Source organism: Astyanax mexicanus, chromosome 2 (assembly GCF_023375975.1).
Source record: "Astyanax mexicanus isolate ESR-SI-001 chromosome 2, AstMex3_surface, whole genome shotgun sequence".
Taxonomy (NCBI): domain Eukaryota; kingdom Metazoa; phylum Chordata; class Actinopteri; order Characiformes; family Acestrorhamphidae; genus Astyanax; species Astyanax mexicanus.
Genome location: NC_064409.1, coordinates 36,582,069 through 36,596,574, shown reverse-complemented (window position 1 = coordinate 36,596,574; position 14,506 = coordinate 36,582,069). Strand labels below are relative to the sequence as shown.

At 36.8% G+C, this 14,506-nt stretch overlaps 1 protein-coding gene across 5 annotated transcripts in view; it reads right to left on the bottom strand.

Moving 5' to 3' along the window:
- Nucleotides 1-14,506, bottom strand: part of uhrf1bp1l (UHRF1 binding protein 1-like) — a 66,997-nt gene that overhangs the window by 8,738 nt on the left and 43,753 nt on the right. For 2 of the 5 annotated variants that reach the window (XM_015604735.3, XM_015604736.3), the window contains exons 15-19: nt 12,795-12,875; nt 11,221-11,369; nt 9,327-9,475; nt 7,724-7,874; nt 2,134-2,390 (exon numbers count right to left, since the gene is read on the bottom strand). In XM_015604735.3, the coding sequence (XP_015460221.3) occupies nt 2,134-2,390; nt 7,724-7,874; nt 9,327-9,475; nt 11,221-11,369; nt 12,795-12,875 (787 nt within the window). The remainder of the gene's footprint in view (nt 1-2,133; nt 2,391-7,723; nt 7,875-9,326; nt 9,476-11,220; nt 11,370-12,794; nt 12,876-14,506) is intronic. The other 3 variants (XM_015604739.3, XM_022671667.2, XM_015604737.3) reach the window with 2 other exon arrangements.

The window sequence follows — 14,506 nt, the reverse complement described above, 5'->3', positions numbered from 1 at the left end:
GAGAAAACATTTTTGTAATCATTTAATGGTTGACCCCCCACCATGCTTAACAATTGATGATGAAACTCTGCGTCACAGTATCACTCAATACATACTTCTGTTCTTTGTAAACAACTTCTATTTTCACTAAGCATGAAGTCCACAGGAATTGTTATCAAAATGAATCAGGTTTGTCTATATGCTCCTTCGAAAGCTTCACATTAAATGTGTAGTGAGGATGCAGGAAAGGTAAGAAAAGTAGATTTTCTTTCCTCCATGACACTGTACAACAGTGCACCACTACTCCAGAGTCTGACAAGTCAGTAAAATGGCAAGTTATCTTTGCCTTTCCAGCAATCCTATCAGTTTTTTTTTTTTGCTATCCACCATTTCTATTAATTGATATTTCCTAAATGCATTATGATCTGTGAAAATGGCTACCTGAAAACACGTTACCATCTTCCTGTAGCTTTCTCCTGTTATGGAGGCAATTTTCATAGTGCATGACGTGGCCTTTTCTAATGATGACTGCGAACAAGCCATAGTTCTCCAGAGTTAATTAAGGTCTGAGACAGTAAGTTATCTCAGGTGCATGATCCTGCTTTTATTTTTTTCTCTCTAATAATTATATGCTAATGTTGTTTACAGTGTGTGTACAATTTTTACTTTATGCCTTTTGTAGATCAGTTCATATTCTACTATTTACAGCAGGGGTTTGCCATATCAAATTGTACACAATAAAAAATGTGGTAATATCAGCGATAATTGTGATACTTATATTATAAAATGTTTTCCATTTTCTGTGAAGCTTTAAAGGAATTTCTGTTACGTTATTTATTTTATTACATTATTATTATTATTTTATACAAAATACAAAGTATTGCTTTTCACAAAATAGACAAAAGTTTACAGATTATATTGGTTTCTACTGAATGTTTAAAAGGGTTTTGTCATATTGCCAAAAATCACAGATCACAGAAATACCATCAAATTATTAACGTTATTTAGGAGTCATATTGCCCACACCAATGTCACAATAACAGGACTTTTGGCTAGAGATGCCCAAACATTTGCAGGTCACTGCATATCATATATATACCATATTTTACGGACTTTAAGGCACGCCAGATTATAAGGCGCACTATAAATGAATGTCTATTTTCAGGTTTATTTTTATACATAAACTGCACTGGATTGTAATGTGCATTTTAAGAGACAATAGTAAAAAAACAGCCGTGTCGCCATGTTTCCCTTCTGAATCAGCAGGTCTCTTCGCTGGGGGAGCCCATGTAAACAAAACTAATAAATAAAAAAAAAAAACATTTTATTTCAAAGTCAAACAAGCGCTTGATGTTAGTCTACACAGATTTCTCTACTGAAAAGTGTTTATTTTGGTTAGTAAAGTGCCTCCGTTTATTTACAGTAAGCTTAGATTTCCATTACTTTTGCACGGGTAGTAGCAGTGCTAGCCTCAGTTAGCAGCGGTTAGCAGTGATTAGCGCCACTAAATGCCGACTGACATGACAGAGCTACACTGAGGAACCCTAAGTACAAGCAGCTTGTTTTAACAGATTAAACAAACAGGCTACAGTCCAATATACTCACCTCTGAACAGCGAAAGAGCTAGCGCTAAGTGCAGTTAGCAGCTAATGCTAATACTACACCAGCCGAGTGGCTTTACTGCTCCTTACAACCTGACTGGTATAATTCATACATAAAGCACACTGGATTATAAAGCGCACTGACAATAAAAAAAATAAAAAAAACATTTAAGGATTTTAAGTGTGCCTTATAGTGCGAAAAATATGGTAAGTGTAGTGAAGATAGAAAATGGTCATGTTCAAATAAAATACCAACTGTTTTATGGTATTTATGGTATTTAAAACCATATAATTTTCATAAGGAGCGAGCGTCAGAAAACATCTAGGATATGGGAACTTTAATGCAATTACATATCTTTTTTTCATAATAAATGTTTACGATTTTTTTTCATTAAAATATATTGAACAAGTGACAATAAATAATCAAATTCACAATAAGTAAATATATCCTTGTCTACAGACAAGTCACAAATGTGATTAGTTAAAAAAATTATTAGGAGATTTTTTTTATTTGCTACATTCAGTAGATACAATTCACATTTCATGCACATACCTTCAGGTTCACATGTGTATCTTTGATGGTGATCTCCATGGGGAGGACCTGGGAGGCGGAGTCATCCTCCAGGAAGATGGCGAGGTTTCTCAGGGATGTAGTGAGGAAGTCAGCGCTGAAGGCCTGGAGGCGACACTGCAGGAAGCCGTTATGTTCAGCCAGAGGAGAGTGAGCCGCCGCCCCTGGACCACTCTCCAGCCGGAGGGACACTTCTGGACTCAGCTGCTGACTGCTGGGGTCCTGACCTGAACCAGAGTCTGATACACACAATGCAACATTTCATCACACACTGAAGACTTGCTTTACTTCACTTTACTTTACAGAAAAAAATAGGGATGCACCGAAAAATATTTCAAACAATCTAGTGGGTGGGGCTTTGGTGGCGGTTGACGAGTGAGGGGTGGTGTCAGGGTGGTTCTATGCAGTTTCCTTATTGTGACATCACATCCAAACAGCTCATTGAGGCATATGATTCCTGAATACCAAACTTGAATTACAATTGATTCAACTGATTTGTTTTTTTTTTGCTGCAAGGAATTACAAAATTACACAAAAAAGTTAGTTTATCTTATCATCTCCCCTTTAAATATATTTACTGAACACAAAACATTTCAACATCCCACCAGACATTTCATCAAGCATCAAAGCACAATATGTATTAGTATAAATATTTTTTGTTTATTTAACCAAATCATTTCAGTTGCAGAAAAGGCAAATCGGTGCATCCCTAGATTTTTTTTTTTTAAACAATTCTGTGATAACATAGTTCTATATTAAACATGCAGCAACGTTTGTATAGAAAAAAAGCAGAAATATAACTAAACACTGCAAAGAAAATCAGTAAGAAGTGATAAAGCTGTGTGAGCTGGACAAGTCCCATCCGTCTTCTTTTAAATGAGAGTAAAGCTTATGTAAAGTTTATCCTAGATTTACACTACCTATGTTACATTGAAAGAGTGAAGGTAGACAGTTCTGTCAAAAGAAAAAGAGAACACACACACACACACACACATGCATGCATTTTTTTCTGGACACCAAAAACAGGTTTTGTTGCACCTCTAAATAAGTATTTCCAACAGAATAGGACCCTATACAGCAGATAAACTTGAACCTTTTGGCGCCAACTTGCCAATGGTCCCAGTTGAAGTTTGATTGGCCCTGTCCTATCAGTCATCTATCTGTCCTTTGCCTGAGGGGGGTGATCAGATTATAGGTAGATGGAATTCTACTGCCACTAATGAGCCCAACAGGAATGCCTTGTTTGATTACGGCTTATAATGAAAAAGATGTTTTGAACTGACTGTATTTGTAAAAGAGTAAAAAGGTCTTAAAAAATGAATAAAACGCTGGATTTTTAGAGTTTTTTGTATATTGTATATGTAAAGCAAAATGTGTGTAAAATTGGGAAGGAGACTTTAAAGCTGATGTCCGTAAATTTGGGGATTTAGGGTCCTCTCTGGTGAGAATGGGTAATTGCACAGAGCATGCGGAAGAATCATTTTAAACTGGGTGGGTGTGATGTGGTCTACTTTCAGAGCAAATTAATCCGATTCCAGGTTATGTTCAGTCAGAGAGGGAGAGTGCGCTCGGTCAGAATCTTCACTCCTTTGTTTCTTTTGTTTTTACTGTGAGTAAATGAGCTACTGAGCTCTGAGTTTTCTTTTCTGAAGTCTCCATTGCTCCACCAGCCGCTCGTGTTCAGTAAAACTGAGCCGAATCTTCTTTTAGAGGCCGTACGTGTGCTGTCAGTACGTAAAGACGCAGGACGTGGCCAGAAGAACTATCCTAGACTTAGCAGGGATAGTCATTCCAGCACACTGGTACCATTAAACAAAATATTTTGTCTATTTTCCACTCAGAAATGCTTCTGCTTTCAGTTTAGAAACAAAATAATACAGACTGCCACTTTAATGATGTTAATTTTATGTCAAATGTGTACACAAAGTTATAAAATCTCAGAAAATGTTAAAATTTGCAGATTATATATACATAGAAGCAAAACAGAAACAGAAGTAAATGAGAGATTCTAGTAGCAACAAACAAACGCGAATAACTTCAAAATAACGGCATCCTATAAAAATCCTGGATTTTCCACTGTCTTAATTAACAAAGCTAATATAAGGGACTTTAGTATTTAGTGAGTCCATTTTTAACATTATTACAGTTTTCAGTTTTCCAGAAGTTTAAGCATTTTCTCTTCTCATTATATTCAAGTCCCCTCAAGCACATTTAACAATGTTGAAGTCTGGACTGGGTGGCCAGTCCTTATTTTAACTGACTAGAACAGTATTGGTGGTCCGCTTTGTTACGGTCATTAGGGCATTTTCCACATTTATTTCAAACAGCTTTTTATCCCCATCTCCTTAAAAAACATCCCTGCGTTTTTAATGACTTGATTGGAAATGAAATGCATGAAGGGTGGTCTCTGATTTTTGTGTTGTACTGTATATGATGTGATTACAAACAACACAGTTTATGTATAGCATTATGACCATGTTGTTTCTACACACATTATCCTTTTTTTCAGCTCCAATGATTCATATACTGTAGAAAAACATTTGTAGTTTTATAAATACAGACTGTAGTTCTTTTTTTTCTTGCATACTTTATTATCCTCCTTTCACCCTGTTCTTCAATGGTCAGGTAGTTTATTGTCAGTATTGCAGGGACACGGACATAAGTGGATCAGACACAGCAGTGCTGCTGGAGTTTTTAAACACCTCAGTGTCACTGCTAGCCTGAGGATAGTGCAACAGCAATAAATGAGAAGGAATGTCCAAACTTCACTGTATACATATATTGCTGCAATCAAATGGGGAACAGGACATTAAAGTAATGCTTCCTTTACACAATGTATACATCTAATAAATCTTATTCAGAGTTTGCAGCATCATACTAGCAGTTAAGTTCAGCAAACCATTCAACAAAACGAGCATAAACTGCTTCTGCAATACAAGAACGAACTGATGTTAAATCATGCATGCATCCACAAAATCCACAAACCATAAATAAGTGAATGGTAAGAGAAAGCTGAACACTGTGAAACTAAAGACTTTGATACACCAGCAACTTCTGGTAATGTAATAGAGCAAGTGCAGCAGTAAAGGGATAAAAAGCCATGAGAGAGACACAATGGACAATAGAGAACCAATTTATTATAAATAGGGATGTCCCAAAGCAGTTTTTCTCATTCCAGGCTTGATCAGAGTACCCTAATGCTTTTACCCATCCTCTGTCCTCAAAAGTAAATGTGGTGCTTAGAATAATCTAAAGTATAAAACATATTCTGATTTGTTTCATTTTTTTTCTTTACAAAATAATTGCATGTGTTTCTGTATGTCTTTAACGTCATCAATATAAAATTTACAATGTAAAAAAAAAAAAAAAAAAAAAACACAAAGAGAAAAAAAAATATTTTGACTGGCACTGTTTAAATCCGTATTTTTTGCACTATAAAGTGTACTTAAAATCCTTTAATTTTGGAAAAAAATGCAACTCCTCCTATACCAGCCAGCCTTGCTTCATTAAATCACCATTTATTTACACCAGTTTATTCTCTTTGAAACCAGTAGAGAAAAAGCATAAATCTTTCAGCAGCTTGTGCATGACACACAGGTGGAATGTAACCTTGAATAAATGAATGTTACACTTATATAGCTTATATAGCTTTCTAGAAACCCAAGGACACTTTACAATCACGCTTTTTTATACACAGGCATTTATACACAGCCCTCATCCACACACTGGTGAGAAGCGGCAGCGAATAGCGCACAGGGTACTCTCAACCGGAAACGACTGTCCACCTGGAGGACTGCACTACAGCATGGTGCACTACAGCATTTACCAACCAGATCAACTTAAAGTATTTAATTAACCTGATATTCATGTTTTTGGACTGTGGGAGGAAACCAGTGTCCCCAGTGGAAACCCATACAGACACAGGTAGAACATGGAAACTCAAAATCGTTTACCACTAAGCCACCCACTGTGCCACCCCTTGTGATATTATGTGTGTGGACACATGCCTGGAGCAGTGGGCAACAATCGCCTTTGCTCCCAAAGAACAATGTTTACTGAAACATTTATTCCACAGAATCTTCAGATTGAGCTTGGCTAAAGCACACACCATTAATTCTTCGTGCACTCCTCGTCTGTCCACCGGACATTTCTCTAAAGTGTCCAATCGAAACTGCAACCGTGCATCCTCACAAAAGACGGCCTCCTGAATGATCGCTTAAGCATGCATCCAGCAGAGCGAGGCAGATTGAGTGTGAGTGTGGGTGTGAGTGCGAGAGAGTGAGAGTAAGTGAGAGAGAATAAGACACAGAGGAATCTTTGATCTCCCTCTATCTTTTTGATCACGCAGATTAGTGGCGCGTATGGCCTGCAGCGGTGCGATTCAGCTCTAAACGTGATCACGACGCTGCTTTATCTAAAGCTCATCTTCACTCGGACAGAGAAACAGCCTGGAGCTCACCCGTGCACTGCAACACCGGGGAGCTCTCGCGCCTTTCAGCTTCTAAACCATCTGCCCCGCGCGACTGCAGCGAGATCAGCCCTGTTACCTTACAGATGAAGAGACTAAAGCTGTTCTCTTTAAAAGTAGAATTTAGAGAGAGAGAGAGAGAGAGAGAGAGAGAGAGAGAGAGTGTGTGAGTGTAAATGAGTTTGTGTGTGCAGGACAGAGATATGAAGAGAAATGGCTGAAAAACAGCAGCTGAAGAATCAGTGAAGAGAAACCAGAGCTGAGGGATTAAATGAGAGAGGGGGCAGCATTTCACTGTGGAGCTTGGTTTGTGTGTGTGTGTGTGTGTGTGTAGTTTAAGTTCTCCTGAAGCAGCAGTTCTGCTTCTGCAACACTCAGTGGGCTGTGACAGCTGAGTCCCCTCAGCAGAACCACAAAGCTGGTGAGTGTGTAAGTACAGAGGTGGGTGTGTGTGTGTGTGAGCGTGCTCGCATGAGTGGTATGGCACTTATATGTCTTTATAAAAGGCTCATTAATAAAGAAAACAATAAATAATAAAGATATAAATGCATCCATTAGAGTGAATATGACTGATTTAAGCTCATTCTGTGGTTTACATTTTCAAACACATGCACACACACTTACCACGGCAATCCCCCAAAATCTCTGATTATAAAGACAAAACACACACACACACACACACACACACACACACACACACACACACACTACCTTCACTGGTCTGAGTGGTCATTAATGGTGCAGAACAGATTAAACCTAAAGGGATGCAAAATGTTACCAAACACATTCACATTCAATATGCATAATACATCACAACACAAAAACAACAACATGTGCACACTCACATAACCGAATATATAAACACACACACACACACACACACACATATGCAAACACACACACAAAAACACACACACAATACCTTCAATGCACTCAACAGCAGTTAGTGGTGTGGAACAGACTAAACCTGAGGGGATTGCAAAGAATTAAACAACACATTTACAAGAAGCTGAACTATCAGGACACACATGCAATGGCACACACACACACACACACACACACACACATACACACACACACAGACTATTGAGGAGGTGGGCTTACTGAGGCTGCGGTTGCTAAGATACTGGCGTAGACTGACATTGCCCAGCTGATTGGGCCGGACCTGCCCCACCTCCAGAGCCACTGCAGTGTTATCACCTCTCAGGTCCAAAGAGCCACACACAGAGTGGACTTTCAGCACCAGCACAGAGACCTAAGGAGGGGGACACATGCACACATAAATATATTAGTATTATTAATGGGAAAGGAAAAGAAAGAGAAATGTCTTGGCCCTAATATAAAGTACAATACATTACGATACAATAATATCATAGCATGTATATACATTTATAAGATTTTATAATATAGAAAAGACAAAATAAAATATTTAAAAGTATATCGATGTCAAATGTATCTGCACTGTATCTAGTTCAATTAGTTCATCTAATTATGCTCCTTTCATAATGTCCTATGCAGTTGAGTCAGTGTACTGACAATATTCATGTTACATGTTTATATTTTGAGTTCTGTTCATACTAAGCCTATTGTGTTATAAAGTATCTTACTTAAAAGGTTAAATACCATATTGTTGCCCTTCTTATAGCTCATTATTGACTGTTTCTCCATTTCCTTTCTTATTTCCTTTCTGTACGTTCCACATAATATGGGATGTTATGCAACTCTTGTTTGGTTTTCTTAAAAGGCTTCCCGCACAGGCTGAGAAAAAAAATGTTCACTGAGTTTCATGGCGAGCAAACACGACTGGATCTCAGTTAAGTAAAGCTAAGCTAAGTAAACACAACTGCATTTCTTAAAAAAAAAAAAAAAGCATTTTCTTTTAAAATCAAACGAGTGCTGGATGTTAATCTACACAGATTCTTCTCCTGAAAACTGTTTATTTGGATGAGTAAAGCACTTTCATTTATTTACAGTAAGCTTATATTTTCCAGATTTTCACTAAGGCTGGGTGCAGGAGGTTAAGCATTAGCGGCTAAATTAACGGGTAAATGCCGCCCGACAGTGCTACACTAAGGAACCATGAGTGTTCCGGCGGTGAGCCAGGGAGATATCAGCTAGCAGTTCGTCCAACAGAGCTTGTTTTAACACAGTAAACCCACAGGCTACAGTCTGATATACTCACCTCTTAATTGCTAAAGAGCTAGCTAGTGCTTAGCACGGTTAGCGGCATATTCTAATGCTGCTCCAGCACTGCTAGCCAGGGTTAGGAGCAGGCTGTAGGCCAATAATACTCAACTGAGTGGCTAAAGAACTAATGCTTAGCACAGTTAGCGGCTAATGCTAATACTGCTCTAGCCTCAGTACCTCAGGCTAAACTGAAACTCCTGTATAACTCTGTACTTCAGTAGAATGGCTTTACTGCTTCTTATAACCTGACTGATAAAATTCATACAGGTGCACCGGATTATAAGGCACACTGATGGGAAAATGTAAGGATTTTAAGTCATTTTAGATCATTATGATTGGTGCATTCACCACAAAATTCTAAAACAGTGTAAACAGTGTAAACTACAAATGGCAGATTCACACAATATCAGTTGACGACATGCTCAATTCCACATAGTGCATTGCATTTAAATCCTCTTTTTTAAAGTATTTGTAAAAAAAACATGGGATATGTCAGGAAGAAGGAAACAGATGGTCATACCAGGTCTTTGGTGGGCTCGTCGATGCTCTGGGAGGTGGCACTGACCGCATCAGGTGACTGGGCATCATCTGCGTCCTCTACCTCTGTTGTTCTCTCTGGAACAGAGGGCTCACTCAGAGGAGCTTTGAAAGCAGAGATTGACACGTCATCTATGATTAAACAAACAGAAACAAACACACACACATTTGTGACAGTTCTTCCAATTCAAGGTCATCTTGTTACAATGATTGATATTACTGGACAAAAAAATATTCCAACATAATGGTAACAACCCAGCTTAACTGAGTAATGAAAAGAGCAGCGTGTTCTTACTGGCTAAAATGCACAATATCCTCATACAGGGGTTGCAAAGCTGTGCTTGCAACAAAGAGCGAAAAACACTTCATAACAAAGACACTCTTTCAGTTCATGATTCAGTGCTGCCATCTAGTGGTCACCACACAGACAGTGTGGCCTTCACAGTATGACTAATGCTCTGAGAGAAAATTACACTTATAACAGGGGTCCAGAAGTCCGTGGAGACAAATTAGGCTGGTAAAAATTCCACAGAAAAACATCATTATATTAACAAAGGATTAAATTATTTAGAGCACAAATGAACCTAATATAAACATGGACAGATCCAATCACCAGAGAAAGGGATGTAAAGCAGGATTGTGTATCGGTAAAAACCTGATGATACATTATAAATTAATATATTATATTAGAGTTTTAGGATTACGTTTTTAAATATATATATATATATATATATATATATATATATATATATATATATATATATATATATATATATATATATATATACATGAGGCAAACTGTCATACCATTATCTTGCATAATTGATTATTGATTAAAGGTCACTACACAAAACACAATGGGGGAAGTTTTCCTCAGACAGACACTAAGTCTATTCCTGGAAAGAATAGTCTAGGACTAAATTTAAACCCTCTCTAGGAAACGGTCCTTTTATGAACCAACTGCTGCCACCAATCATCCATACAATAAAACTGAATTAAAGATCAAGACTTTCTTGAGAATTGACACTGTATTAGGGCTGCAAGTATTATTTTAATAATCAATTAATCCGTTAATTGACTTTTTTCAGATTAATCGATTATTATTGGATAAAAAAAAATAAAAAAAAATGAAAATACACACCAGATATTGTTCAGATTTTAAGATTTTTAATCACTAATGTTGGAATTATAAGGATACAAGTATAAGTAAGGAACACACAACCTACAATTATTAAAAATTAAAGTTTAATATTAATTTTAATTCTAATTTTTAAACAATGCAGCAACAGTCTAAGAAATGTAAATACACGCTCGGCTGTGATTCTCGAACACTTATGTGTTTATTAAAACGTAGACCCAACTAATCAATTATTAAATTAGTTGCCAACAATTTTAATAATCGGTTTTAATCAATTTAAGCGATTACATTTACATTTACATTTATGGTATTTAGCAGACGCCCTTATCCAGAGCGACTTACAACAGTGCTTCTATGTTTCTTCAAATATCCAAAGCTAGTTTGTAGACTAGGATCAAGAGATACACAAAGCTTGATCAAGTTTAGAACCTTTTTTTTTTTTTTTGGATCAGTTCCTGCAACCCTACACCGTATTGAAAAATATAACAAAATATCAATATTGTCTTATTTTAGTGCCTCCATTTCCTCTTGAAAAAAATACCAACATCTTTTATTTTTTATCAGAAAAGCCACTCCAACTACTAATCATCCAGCATCAGTACCTGACCTCACTATCACTCTTGTGCCTGAACGTAGACAATCTTGGAAAGTTTTCAGAGTAGAGACAGTTACTTCAGCAACACTTAATTGTGTGAGTCTGAGTGTGTGTGTGTGTGTGTGTGTGTGTGTGTGTGTGTACCTCTCTCCATCAGGCTGTAGGAGTCACAGTCCTCCAGTAAGTAGCTGTCTATAGAGATGTTGTCCAGAGACTGCAGTGAGGGACTCTTCTTCATGTTCTTGTAGGAAACTGAGAAGCTGGACTGAGAGCGATCCCGCATCAGACGCCCACTGAAACACACACAGCAGACACCAGTTAGTGTGTGTTCGTGAATGCAGACCCCCTAATTATAATAAAATGGGATTCCTGCATTCCTGCGGATTCCTGCACTGGCCTTTACAAATAGCAGAATTCTTTTTTTTTTTTTTTTAGCTGTTTTGTTATTTACTATAAAACTTTATAGGTATTTTTTGCATTATTGTTTATATTTGCAATGTATATGCATGCAGTAAATATTTTGTACTGTATTATATAATATTATGCACTCTACACTTTTGTGATAAATGTTTTTTGTACATTTAATATATTTTTATATTATTAAATATTCAATGTATATATTATTAGTTGCTGTTTACAAAATAGACAAAAGTTTACAGATAAATTTGTTTCTACAAAATGTTTAAAAACACTATTAAACTGAACATTTTTTTGCAATATCTTTTTGATATTAATCAAATACAGCAATGGAAAAAAATTAAGAGACCACTTAAAAATGATCTGTTTCTCTGATTTGACTATTTATAGATATATGTTTGAGTAAAATTATCATTATTGTTTTATTCTATAAACTACTGCCAACATGCCTCTCAAATAAAAAAAAATGTCATTCAGAGCATTTATTTGCAGAAAATGAGAAATGGACAAATTAACGAAAAAGATGCAGAGCTTTCAGACCTCAAATAATGTAAAGAAAACAAGTTTATATTCATTTAGAAACAACAACAATACTTGTGCCAGATGTGGCATAAGGTCACCCAAAAACAGTGTGTAAGACTGGTGGAGGAGAACATGCCAAGATGCATGAAAGCTGTGATTAAAAATCAGGGTAATTCCACCAAATATTGATTTCTGAACTCTTTAAACATTAGAATTGTTGTTTCTATATAAATATAGAAACATAGGTTTAAAAGCTCTGCATCTTTTTCATTATTTGACCATTTCTCATTTTCTGCAAATACATGCTCTAAATGAGAATATTTGTATTTGAGAAATGTGGTCAGTGGTTTATAGAATAAAACCACAATGTTCATTTTACTCAAATATATACCTATAAACAGTAAAATCAGAGAAACTGATGATTTTAAAGTGGTCTCTTATTTCTATCCAGAGTGCATGTTGCCAAGCACAGCATTATCACAAAAAATACCCTAAAATATAATGATATTATTTTAGGCCCACACTGGCCACCCCTATTATTAATACAGTACAATGTGCGTGCTTTTAAAATGTGCAACTCAACTTCCTTATTAGCAAACACAAATACAGCCAGCCACCAGGTGAACACATGACTCTGCACTGAACACCAATGACAGAGCAGCTACTATTAAACAAGCACAGTTACACTTACAGCAATGACGAGCATTTAGATGTCATACACGGATACAAGCACGCACACAAACACAAATGACTACAGAGACCTACAGGGCATGTCTTACATGCTGGGCATGGAATATAAGGAGGTAGACCTGATGTGTGTGGAGGTCAAGAGGTCAGAGACCACTGATAAACTGCCTTTCCTTTAGAAACAGAGAGTGAAACACACACATGGACATCTGAGTAACATGGAAAGCAGCAGTGGAAAAACGAAGATGTTAAGTGCAAGCAGTCAGCCTGTCTGATGTGTGTGTGTGTACCAAGCAGCATTTCACCCTGGACTCCAAGCATTGCAATAACAATCTTCATAACAATTACATTGGGTCTCAATCATTAACCGTTCTTATGAAAATAAAATCTTCCTAAAACTCTCTAGTTTTTTCTAAGATACTGACATTTAATATTTTTGATACCCTAAAAAAACCTACAAAATAATTCCACGTTTTCCTGTACAGCTTTAATGTATTTAAAAAATCATTATGAAAAAGAAAACATTGAATGAGAAGAAGCATATCCAAACTTTTGACTGAAACTGTATGTTTAAGAGTTTCAGAGAGCACAGCCAATTATTATACCTGGTTTTCCATGTAACGATCTCCTAGAAATCTGGAGGAATGAGCAAGATTTCTAATTTCAGTAGAGAGTACCGTATTTTTGAACTATAAGGTGCACTATAAATGACCGTCTATTTTCTGGTCTATTTTTATACATAAGATGCACCAGATTATTAAGCAACACTATTAAAAATGTATACTTGAAGTGAACAAAGGCTTCAAATGGAAAAGGTGGGGAAGCACCAAAGTAAATTAAATTTAAATATTATAATCATTTTCTTTTAAAGTCAAACGAGCGCTGGGTTTTAATCTACACAGATTTCTACTGAAAACTGTTTATTTGGGTGAGTAAAGCACTTCCATTTATTTACAGTAAGCTTAGAATTCCAGTATTTTGTTCAAGGGTGAGCTCTAGCCGCAGTTAGCAGCATAGTCGTCTGCAGTTAGCAGCGCTAGCCAGCCCCGGTTAGCTGAGCTTGCCAGCCCCATTTAGCAGCAATTTCCAGCCCAGGTTAGCAGCACTAGCTAGCTGTGGTTAGCAGCGCTACCCAGCCCCGGTTAGCTGCGATTGCCATCCCCGAAAAAGCAGTGCTGGTGTAACAGAGTTGAAGCAGTCAATATAATTAAGGAGTTTCACCAAAATGGCTCTATTATTATATAAAAAGGGGTTAAAACCTGTAAAAAAAAAAAAAAAAAAATTATATATATACAGTGAGTCCAAGAAGTATTTGATCCCTTGCTGACATGATCATTCTATGCTTTTAATGGTAGATGTATTCTTACATGGAGAGACAGAATATTAAAAAGAAAATCCAGAAAATAAATCTAAGGAATATATATTAATTGATTTGTATTTCATGGAGTGAAATACGTATTTGATCCCTTAGTATTCATTAGCAGTTCTGGCTTTTACAGACCAGTTAGACACTCCCAATCAACTTGTTACCTGACCTGAAGCCACCTGTTCTCACTAATCACTTGTGTGAAAAACACCTGTCCACAGAATCAGACAGATCACACAGATTTCAAGTCTCCAACATGGGTAAAACCAAAGAGCCGTCACAGGACCTCAGAGTCAGAATTGTTGACCTTCACAAAGCTGGAATGGGCTACAAAAAGATTAGTAAGGAGTTGGATGTGAAAGTAACAACTATTGGTGCAATTATCAGAAAGTTTAAAGAGTATAACATGACAATCAACAGACCTCGGCCCGGTGCTCC